The sequence below is a fragment of the Entelurus aequoreus genome, linkage group LG15 (assembly GCF_033978785.1).
Source record: "Entelurus aequoreus isolate RoL-2023_Sb linkage group LG15, RoL_Eaeq_v1.1, whole genome shotgun sequence".
NCBI lineage: Eukaryota > Metazoa > Chordata > Actinopteri > Syngnathiformes > Syngnathidae > Entelurus > Entelurus aequoreus.
In genome coordinates, this window is record NC_084745.1 from 30,872,849 (window position 1) to 30,885,064 (window position 12,216).

The 12,216-nt window shown below is 37.9% G+C and overlaps 1 protein-coding gene across 1 annotated transcript in view; it reads left to right on the forward strand.

Moving 5' to 3' along the window:
• The window catches only part of cntnap2a (contactin associated protein 2a), a 541,273-nt gene that overhangs the window by 334,947 nt on the left and 194,110 nt on the right, over nt 1-12,216 (forward strand). Inside the window, exon 15 of the mRNA XM_062021878.1 lies at nt 12,039-12,195. Within this exon, the coding sequence (XP_061877862.1) occupies nt 12,039-12,195 (157 nt within the window). The remainder of the gene's footprint in view (nt 1-12,038; nt 12,196-12,216) is intronic.

Below are 12,216 nucleotides of genomic sequence, written 5' to 3' on the forward strand. Positions count from 1 at the left end.
TAGTGAAGCATGTTTAGCTATTCCTCCTCCTGCAGTGATGATACTTGTAAGAAACGTACTTTATTTGTCGTCTTGGAGACATGGATTAGTGATTTAGAAGTAGCTAAAACACTGCCGACGTCGGATGGACGTTAGCCACTAACTAGCTAGCCATGTCTTAAAGCACTTCTTCCTGAGGGCGTTTCAGTGTTATAACTTCACCTTTATTGTTAGTTTACGGAACATGCTCCTCGGCTCGTAAAACCAGCAATGTCACGACGTGACTTCGACGCGGGCACGGGGGGTGCGGGACTGGTACGTTTCAGAGACGCTATAGTACCGAAAATGATTCATTAGTATCGCGGTACTATACTAATACCGGTATACCGTACAACCCTAGTGTAAACGGGTCAGAATATTCCAAATGCCGAGTTTAGGTGAAGCAGTTAGGCTTTTAATCCTATGTTGCAATCAAAACCACAATGCAATTTTATAAAAACAAAAAGATACAAATTTCAGACCCCTAACCTTCAAACTTACCTATCATATCACATAAGGAGAACATGTAATGCCCGTTTTCTAGCCCCAGGGGTGCACAAGATTAAAACAGTGTGATTATTTATTTGTTTTAAATTACTCATTCTTACCTTAGTTTTTTCATTGTTGTACACTGCAAAAAGTCAGTGTTCAAAAACGAGAAAAAACAACACAAAAATTAGGGGTATTTTACTTGAACTAAGCAAAATTATCTGCCAATAGAACAAGAAAATTTGGCTTGTCAAGACTTTCCAAAACAAGGAAAATCAGCTAACCTCAATGAACCCAAAAATACCTTAAAATAAGTATATTCTCACTAATAACAAGTGCACTTTTCTTGGTAGAAAAAAAAGAGACCTTTTTGCTCAATATGTTGAAAAATGTTCTTAAATTAAGTAAATGCTAGTGCCATTATCTTGACATAATGATATGCGCTCGGCATTACATTTCTTGAAACCAGCAAACTTATACTAAAAACTAATTTATTGTTCTTAATGGAAAGGCAACAAGGCAACCGCTTGTTGCTCTCGGGGTCTCCTATCCGCTCAGGCAAATCGTATGGATTAAAAAATTAGTTTTTCCATCGACAACATGACATTATAGCGCCAAGTGCGTGCTCTTTCAGTCAATTAGCGCGCATATACACAGCCCTGCCCCCGGCCCAATTTTTTTAAATTGTCATTTTGAGGAATTTACCTGAATGTGCATGAACTATTTCTGTTCAAAATTGTTAGAAATGTTACATGTTAAATGTTTACTGTACTGTGCCAACTGTACTACTATATGAGTATGTATGTTCTATTGTTTCATTGAAAATAAAACAGCAAAGTCCATTTGGCTGTCATCTGTTTTAATTATGAGACACAATTGTGTCAAAGTCATGGTTCTTTTTTTGTTCATGCTTGAAATAAGAAATTATTACCTTAAAAAAATTATTTTTCTACTTGTGAGTGTTGATGACACAGCTTTGCAACAGTTGATATTCTAGTTTCAAGCATGTTTTACTCAATATAGGTAATCAAATCTCAGCAACAAGCTGTAATGTCTTACTGAGATCATTTAGGACCAAAACACTTAAAACAAGTAAAACACTCTAACATAAAAATCTGCTTAGTGAGAAGAATTATCTTATTAGACAGAAAATAAGCAAATATCACCCTTATTTGAGATATTTAATATTACTTAGATTTCAGTTTTTGCAGTGTATAAGGACTATCATGAATTGATGTACTGGTGTTGTCAATAGGATCTTGCCACGCTAAACTTCCTTCCAAAAACGTGTCCCTCTTCTCACAGCAAGTCTGTCACCTCTCTTATCTCCCTTGTCATGTCCTTATCTCCTGTGCCCTTCATTTCTGTGCTCTCACGCTCTGACTGTCATGTCTTTCTCCTTTCCCCCACATCAGCCTCCTCCATATTCATAAAGCATTGTTGTGTGTATCCTCATGTATGACGAGCCTAAGGAGGAAAACATTGTTTGGCATTATACATTTTTCTCCTGATCTATGTGTCCACTGGCCTTGACCCCGGGGGAGACACGACGATAAACACACTAAGATGGCTCCCTGGTAATGATGATGATTGTTTATGGTTGTCAGACATTTTTCAATTACTCTCAGTCTTGTGTGTGCACTAATTGTGTTGCAGTTGTGCGTGCATGCATATGGGATTGAAGAGGGTGTGGTATTGTGTCCTTCATCAAGCAGACATGCCAATTAAGGCCACAGCTATTGTTATTAATCCTCCATCCCACGCCTCTTCTCGCCATTCGGAGGTGTTTTTCATTTAATGGCTCAGTTATGACCTGTGATGGTGTGTGTGTGTGTGTGTGTGTGTGTGTGTGTGTGTGTGTGTGTGTGTGTGTGTGTGTGTGTGTGTGTGTGTGTGTGTGTGTGTGTGTGTGTGTGTGTGTGTGTGTGTGTGTGTGTGTGTGTGTGTGTGTGAATAGTGAATTTACCAGAGCATAAAGCTGTGCCTAACAGCGGGCAGAGGCAGGATGCTCATCCTGTGAACTGTCAGGGTGGTGGATCGCATTACGGGTGCTCTCAGGTAGAAAGTGTTGGAAAAACTCATTCTTCCCCTGGCCTGTTTGTTCAATCAATCAATCAATCAAAGTTTATTTATACAGCCCTTAATCACAAGTGTCTCAAAGGGCTGCATAAACCACACCGACATCCTTTTGCCGCGGGCGTCCCACCTCACACTGCAAGCAGGTTAATGCTACTCTTTGAATTCTTGTTTCTTCATACTGTACTGAAGAGGATAACCACTGTATATGTTTGGTTGAAATGAGCTATGGTGCGCTTGCTCTGCTAGTACAGGTTCGTTTGGTCACGTGGGAACATGATGAAATGAACCCTGAACACATGGTTGATTTCAAATTGTCGGGACTTATGCAGATCCCCAAATAGACAAAAACTAGGTACCAATAGTTAAGAAAAGTTGGTTTTGCATAATAGGTCCCCTTTTAGCACTTGGCCGGGAAACAAGCACTCAGGCAGCACTCATTCGGGACTTTTGACCATGCCAACAAACGTACAGTAAGACTGCACTTTTCAAAATGCGCTAGTTTATATGATTTTCCATAGACATGCTACCAATTAGCATTAGCGATTTTAACTTCTCCAAATCTGGTAATAAAAAACTACAACTAAGATATACATTACAATTGAACAGCTGCTGTGGTATAAGCAAAATAATTACAGTAAAAACTCGTTGTAGGGCTCAACAAAAGGAAAGACTTCCACCTACAACTTGATTTCAAAGACTACTTCCTTGCGACGGCAACACACTGTGGTCTATACACTACTGCCATCCAACATCTTGGAATTGCAACTGCAAGCAAAGTCTACTGTATAATACAATACAGTACAGTACTTGCAAATGAGACACCAAAAGCATAACAAAACAAGACAGTTAAATGCTAAATGTGTAAACAGTTAACAATTAACATTTGGCACCGGAAATTGGTATCACTATCGATTCCCAGTTACCAGGAATTAGTTCCCTATAGATTAAAATGTAGGCGGTACCATTCCTAAACAAGAATGCTCTTTAAAAGTGTTTTTTGAAGCGTTTGTGTCATGAGCCCATGAGTCCACCTTTTGCAGCTATTACAGCTTCAACTCTTCTGGGAAGGCTGTCCACAAGGTTGCTGAGTGTGTTCATAGGAATTTTCGACCATTCTTCCAAAAGCGCATTGGTGAGGTCGCACACTGATGTTGGTCGAGAAGGCCTGGCTCTCAGTCTCCGTTCTAATTCATTCCAAAAGTGTTCTATTGGGTTCAGGTCAGGACTCTGTGCAGGCCAGTCAAGTCCATCCACAGTTCACAGTCATGTTGGAAGAGGAAGGGGCCCACTCCAAACTGTTCCCACAAGGTTGGGAGCATGGAATTGCCTAAAATATTTTGGTATCCTGGCCCATTCTTTCACAAATGTTTGTAGAAACAGTCTCCATGCCTAATTGCTTGATTTTATACAGCTGTGGCTGGGCCAAGTGGTCATTTGGATGGGTGGCAAAATACTTTTGTCAATATAGTGTAACTAACGTATTGAACCCAAATAATGTATTTTGGCTTGCAATATTTCAGTTAGGAATCATGTGATGTAAAAAAAAAAATTAAATACCAATGATAATTAAAGCTGCAAGCAGCAATGGACGGGACCGACATTGAGGGCTCATAAAATCCAAACCAGAGCAGTAATTAAAACTCTTTCATCAACTTTTAATCAGAAGGGTTCAATCTCTCTCGTGTGCTAATTTGAAGCCGACACGACAAACGCGCTCAGAGGAGATAATGTTTGAAAAAAGGTGACTGTTTTTACTCAACTTTTGTTTTGAAGGGGGAATTACAAACTTCCTGTTGATTTTTGCTGGGGGTTCTCAGTGTATGAAATATAGTTCTAAGTGAAACCTACATATAGGTTTTTGTTTCATGTCTCTACGACATTCCTATTGGGAGTTAGAGGCAGTTTTGTCTGTGTTTTCTTCCTAGGGGGCACTATAGCGCAATTTTGAGTTTTGGGGTTGTTTTTTTGATTAGATCACAATTTTCACCAGTCCTGATGTGTGTGTCCAATTTGGTGAGTTTTGAAGCATGTTAAGGGGGCCAAATTACAGCTCAAAGAGGCGGCGGTATAATAATAAAACGCTAGAAATACAATAGGGTCCTCTGTCCCAAAGGGACTCAGTCCCTTAAAATGAAGCGAACTGCACAAATTGTGTTTTATGATAGAATATCAATATTTTGGCTAACAAAAGAACACAAAAATTGTAGTTTTTGATTTATTTTGGGAATTTATCGGGCAGTCATAAGTATTAGATGATAGCTGGCAAGTCAATTTGACGCAGAAATAAATAAACCAACTGCTTGATTTAATGATCAGTGCCGTTTGACAGCATACATGTTTGCTCAGCTTCCTGTCCTTTTTTGAACATTTTTGTTTCTTGAACTACTCCTGCCCTCAGTTGTCAGTCAATGTCATTTGTGCGTGCCGAGTTGCGTCATCGCTTGAGATCTGAACAACTAGGCCACCGTTTGGAATGTGATTGTTCAACAGCGCCCCTAATGGTCAGCACTTTAACTGTCTACTGGCCCGTCCCAATTGTTTGATATGCACTGTAGCCCGTTTGTAGATCAAACCATTGGGGATCGACAGGGGAGGGCAGCATGTGTTTCAAATGCTGTCTCAGATCTCGATCAGAGCTGCAGTGAGAGTTTGCCAAATTGGATTAAAGAGCGGATTAAATCAGGACTAATAAGAACACAAGGAGATTAGATGCCAGCAAGAGTCATATGAGGCAGACAGACACTGCACAGACCAAGGATGGAAGGCGTGAGGAGGTAGATATGAGAGATGAAGGTACTGTAAGAGCAAAAGGAGAGATAATGGGAAGACAGATAAAGCCAGAAGGCCCACTGAGACTAGAAGATATGAGAGCGCAAGGAAAATGTGGGAAGCCTGCTGTGTAGATACGACTAAATGCGTGGAACTGATCGAGATTGGCAAAATGTCAAGGAGTGCGATGAATAGGTGGTCCAAAGATTGTCACATATTTGTTTAGATACGGTACAAAGACAAAGAAAAAGGTATACAAACTCACAAGGCTATGATTCTTCAAAGAAATCCCTGGCTAATATGGCCCTGCGCTTCCCTTCCTAACAAAACAGACGTGAAGATAATAAAGGCTAACAAAGAGCGAAGAGACCAGGTTCAGCTTCCGAGAAGACGACAAAAGAGCAGGAACCAGAGGCGTCCTGACAAAGACGAATTGATCCGCTGCTTTCCCGACACGCTGGAGTGAAAATTGTTTTGTGTGTGTATGGGGTGCGTGGGAGTTTTCTTGTCATATCCAGAGCCCTCGAGAACATGTTCATGTGTGAATCGCTAAATAGATGCTTCTCAAGTGTTGGTTCAGCAGCACTTCCTGTCAATGAGAAAGGACGCAAAGAAAAAATCTCCGCTTCTGCTACCGGAGTTTTTGTTAAATCTGAAGATTTTGACCACTGATTTGCGATGACAGCCACAGGAGAGTCACCTGGCATCTTCGATCTGATTTTGGCCAGTTGAGAGGCACTGATACGCTGAAATAAGGCGAGTTGGAAGAGCCGTTAGCCTCAAGCCAACGGCGCCTTGCTGCAGTACAAAGCGGTTGCCTAGCAACCAAAAGCTACAGCGAGTTTACAGCTGTTTTAAAGTGATTCCGACGTCGCAGAGTGATATAAGTTGACAGGCTGACACCTAAAATTGATATCTGAACGGCGCAAGGTACGAAATTGTTGAAAAAACAAGTTAAAAGTGCCGCAAGTCGCTAAAGAAGTAACTGCCGTTAAGACACGAGATGCACTGACGTCAGCGATTGCCGCGTTGCGAAAAGCTAAAGGAAAGACTGAAATCCCAAAACGTTCAGGGTCAGCTGATACAGAACACAACTGGGAACAAGATTTGAGGCTGGACACAGGACATGATGGGAATCAAGAGGCAATACTACAAAAACTTAACGAAATGAAAGAAGAATTTAAAGAATGGAAAGAAGAAATGAAAGAATGGAGAAAAGAAACGAAAAAAGAAATTAATGAAATGAAAGAAGAAATGAAAAAAGAGCTGAGAAAAGCAACAACAGAACACAAACAAGATGTGAAAAGTTTGCAGCAAAATATAGAAAATCTGTAAACTCAGAACAACACCAGAAATAATGAAGCCACTGAAATGAGCAAACAAATGAAGACCCTTCAAGAAGACAACAACATGCTGAGGAATATCATAGATGAAATGGATCAGGACAAACGAATGAATGATATCATCGTGACAGGGCACCGAATTAAACCAAGATCCTATGCGAAAGCTGTGAATAATGAAGGTGAACCAGATGAAATGGATATGGTCTCAGCAGAACAGCAAGTGGTCAACTTTAGGCAATCAAAAGAAATTGAAATTGACATTAATACCATGGAAACATGCATCCCACTGAACGGAAGAAACAACAACGCCACTCCAGTCGTGCTCATGAAACTCGTAAACAGAAAATCTAAAATGGCATTGCTGAGACAGGGAAAGAAGCTGAAGGGAACAAATGTGTACATGAATGAGCATCTCACAAAACATAATGCTGGAATCGCCAAGAAAGCACGCGACTTGAGAAAGCAGGGAAAAATCCAGGGAACTTGGAGCACAAACTGCAAAATCTACATCAAGCTGAATGGAGGTCCAGAAGCAAGAGTGATTGTTGTCCATGACATCAAGGACCCGGACAATTTTTGAAGTTTACACAGTTTCCACAACAATGATGATAATGGACTCTGACAGAAAACAAGCACCTAAATTCAGCATCGACACTACTATGTTCCAAGGGACGACTAAACAAGAGGACCTAGATTCAGGATTGCATCCACCTACACTTATAGAGATTATTGGAACAACATCAAAGATTGTTGAACAAGAAAATATGGAACTAAAAAATGTCTGCAACAAAGATCACAAAAATCAGGATTTGGAAAATGATATAGATCCAGATACAAATTTTTTCTCCCACATCAGTAATAATTGTTTTTATTATACAGATAATCAATATAATAGCAACATTAAATGTGATAACAAATTGTCAATTATTCATTTCAATAGCAGAAGCTTGTATGCAAATTACAACAACATTAAGAACTTTTTGGAACACATCAACAAACCCTTCAAAGTGATTGCTGTCACAGAAACATGGATTAAAGATAAAAAAGGAATAGATTTTGATCTGGAAGGATATGAACTAAACTACATCAACAGAACCAACAAAAATGGAGGAGGAGTAGCTGTGTACGTGACGAAGAACCTGAACAACAAAGTGGTAAAAAACCTGTCATTTGCTATAGATAATATCTTAGAATGTATAACCATTGAAATATGTCAGGAAAAAAGCAAAAACATATTCATCAGTTGTATATATAGATCACCTAAGTCAAGTATAGAAACATTTGAAGAATGGATCAAGGCTACTTACATGGACAATGGTCAAAGAATAATGTTCTTATGTGGTGACTTTAATATTGACTTATTGAACCCTAACAAGCAAAAGTCTATTGATGACTTCATTGATACAATCAACAGCATCAGTTTATATCCTAAAATCACAAAGCCAAGCAGAATCACAGGACACTGTGCCACGCTTATTGATAATATTTTTACCAATGATTTTGATAATAACACTACAAGTGGTCTACTTATTACCGACATTAGTGATCATCTGCCAGTTTTTACAATATATGATGGAAACTACAAGAAGAACATGGAAGACAAAGGGACATTTCGAAGACTATGCACAGAAAAGAGGATGACTGCTTTCAAAATCGAGTTACAAAAGCAGGATTGGGACAATGTGTGCAATGAAAAAGAGGTTGATGAAGCATATGAACATTTCTTAAACAAGTTCATAATACTTTATGACAAACATTATCCATGGAAACAACTCAGTAATAATCAGAGAAAGAATAATCAACCATGTATGACAAAAGGATTAAAAAATGCTTGTAAGAAGAAGAATACACTATATAGAAAATGTATAGTACAAAGAACTACAGAGGCAGAAATTAAGTACAAAAAGTATAAAAACAAGTTAACATACATACTACGATCATGTTGAAAAGAATATTACAGTGAATTATTGGACAGGAACAAAAATAATATGAGAGCAACATGGGGCATCCTCAATAGCATTATTAAAAATGGCACTAAGAGGAACTACCCCCAATACTTCTTAGACGGAAATTTAAAAAATGACAACATAAAGGAAGTGGTTGAAAGCTTTAATAATTATTTTGTAAACATTGGACCAAAATTGGAAGAAAGGATTCCAGACCCAGTTTCAATTGAGGACTATAATGATACCATAGAGCGAATTCCCAACTCCATGTTCCTCAGTAATGTGACACAGGAGGAAATAGTTACAATCGTGAAAAAATTTAAATCTAAGACTTCAACTGATTGTAACGGAATTGATATGGAAACGATAAAAAAGGTTATTGAAGAGATCTCAGGACCATTAATGTATATTAGTAACCTATCATTTCAAACAGGTACATTTCCAAACAAAATGAAAATTGCTAAAGTTGCACCAATTTATAAGACTGGAGACAAACATCAATTTACAAATTATAGACCTGTTTCTTTACCTCCACAATTTTCTAAAATCATTGAAAAACTGTTCAATAACAGATTAGAGAGTTTCATAAATAAAAATAGAATACTCGAAGAGGACCAATATGGATACAGAGCTAATGTTTCAAATTCAATGGCTTTAATTGAAATTACAGAAGAAATTACCAATGCAATAGATAGTAAAAAATGTGCGGCAGTAGTGTTTATGGATCTAACTAAAGCATTTGACACAATTAATCACAATATTTTAATTAAAAAACTAGAACGATATGGCATCAGAGGGTTAGTCTTAAACTAGAAAAGAAGTTATCTAACGAACAGGAAACATTTCGTGAAGCTAGGCAAACACAGGTCTACAACGCTAAATATATCCTGTGGTGTACCTCAGGGATCAATACTAGGACCTAAATTATTCAATATCTATATAAATGACATTTGTAAAGTTACAAAATATTTAAAGTTAGTATTATTTGCGGATGATACAACACCGTTTTGCTCAGGAGAGAACACACAGAAGCTAATACAAATAATAACAGAAGAAATGAGCAAATTAAAAAGATGGTTTGACAAGAATAGATTATCGTTGAATCTCAGTAAAACTAAGATAATGCTATTTGGTAACAGTAGAAGAGAAAGTCAAACACAAATACAAATAGATGGAGTAGAAATTGAAAGATTAAATGAAACTAAATTTCTAGGTATAATGATTGATGATAAATTGAACTGGAAATCTCACGTAAAAAATATACAACATAAAGAAGCGAGAAACACATCAATAATGAATAAAGCAAAACATGTTCTAGACAAAAAAATCACTTCATATTCTCTACTGCTCGCTAGTGTTACCATACCTGAGCTACTGTGTAGAAATATGGGGAAATAACTACAAAAGTACACTTCATTCACTAACGGTGTTACAAAAAAGATCAGTTAGAATAATACATAATGTTGGATATAGAGAACATACAAACCCTTTATTTATTGAATCAAAAATACTGAAATTCCATGACATAGTGAATTTGCAAACAGCTAAAATTATGCACAAAGCAAACTATAACCTGCTACCCAAGAATATACAACAATTCTTCTCAAAAAAAAGAGGAGAAATATAATCTTAGAGAAAAACGTAATTTAAAACATTTGTATGCACGTACAACACTTAAGACCTTCAGTATATCAGTATGTGGAAATAAATTATGGAATGGATTAAGCAAAGCAATCAAACAATGTACTGGGGCCGACTTTATTTAACATTTATATGCTCCCACTAGGACAAATCATGCAAAATAATAACATTGACCATCATTGCTATGCCGATGACACCCAAATCTATGTAGCGCTATCACCAAATGACTATCGCCCCATAGATCTTCTGTGCCAGTGCATTGAGCAAGTCAAACACTGGATGTGCCAACATTTCCTACAACTAAATGAAGATAAAACTGAGATCATTGTTTTTGGTGCTAAAAAAGAAAGGTTTAAAGTCGTCCAACACCTTCAATCACTGTCCCTGAAAACCTCAAATAAAGCCAAAAATCTTGGGGTTATTTTAGATTCTGATTTACATTTCGACAGTCACATCAAATCAGTAACAAAACTGGCCTACTATCACCTCAAAAATGTAACAAGACTTAGAGGGCTCATGTCAGCTCAAGACTTTGAAAAACTTGTACATGCCTTTATTACCAGTAGGCTAGACTATTGTAATGGTCTCCTTGCAGGTCTTCCCAAAAAAAACTGTCAGGCAGCTACAGCTTGTTCAGAACGCTGCTGCTAGAGTTCTAACAAAGACCAATAAATGTGAGCACATTACACCAATTCTTAAATCCTTACATTGGCTCCCTGTACATCAGAGAATTGATTTCAAAATCCTCCTGCTCACATATAAATCACTACATGGTCTACCATTACCAGAATCAACGATGCATAGAACAGATACGAAGACAATATCTATAAAAATGTCCCTTTCATTGTCCCTGATAGAATTTGTCAGAGTGGTATTGACAAGGCGGTTGACTTTTCTGCAAAAACACAATTTCATTCTCTTTTACGATTATTGCTACAGTACATACACACTGTTGTTAGGCCAGCTGCCAATAAAACAATATTGTATCACCTTTTTCCACTCATCATTCCCTTAAAGATGGATACAGTCGCTATAAATATTTGAGTTTTAAGATTTTATTGTCGCCGATGGAATTCACTATGGTGGTATTGACAAAGCAGTTAACTTTTACTGGAATAAGGAAGTAAATGTAATATTGTTGTGTTTTTTTTGCCTCTTACCGGTATTACTGTGTACTGTCTACTGTGCCCTTCTGCCAAGTTACATTTTCATCAGAATATAACCTTAACCCACTCATTATTATAGTCCAAAAAGGTCACAATTCTATATGTTTTTTTAATTCCAGTTCATATGACATGATATTCTTTAAGTTTGCAGCACGCACTGGCTAGTCATTGATCATGCTCATTAGTTATTTATAGGGTCTGCTGCTGCAGCACCATCATTACTCAAAGTGAATTTTGCTTGCCAGCATTTCCACACAAATATTTTAAAGCTTAAAGACCAGAGCTCAGTGCTTGAACACTGTATTTTCAACAGAAATGTGCAATCACGGGCGTGATGCATGGCTTAGTGGGCCATCAAGCTGTGTGCAGTATATTAAAGGAATATATTATGGCCACCATGCAGTGGCTATATATCAATATGGATCACATGAGCCAATCAATACCTTAAAATATGTATTTATTCAATATGATCAACTTGTAATAAGCAGTTTAGCAACTGTAATCATTGTAATATGTGTGCTTTGTTTCTAGTATTCATTTTTTTTATGTAATACACTATCTGATTAATTTTTTTTTTGTTTCTCCAGATGGGACCCCCTACACATGGTGGGTGGGGCGGGGCAGCGAGAAGCACTTTTACTGGGGAGGTTCTGGTCCCGGCATCCAGAAATGTGCCTGCGGCATCGACAGAAACTGCACCGATCCGAAGTATGACTGCAACTGTGACGCCGACCACGCGCAGTGGTAAGTTGGATTGTAGTATAG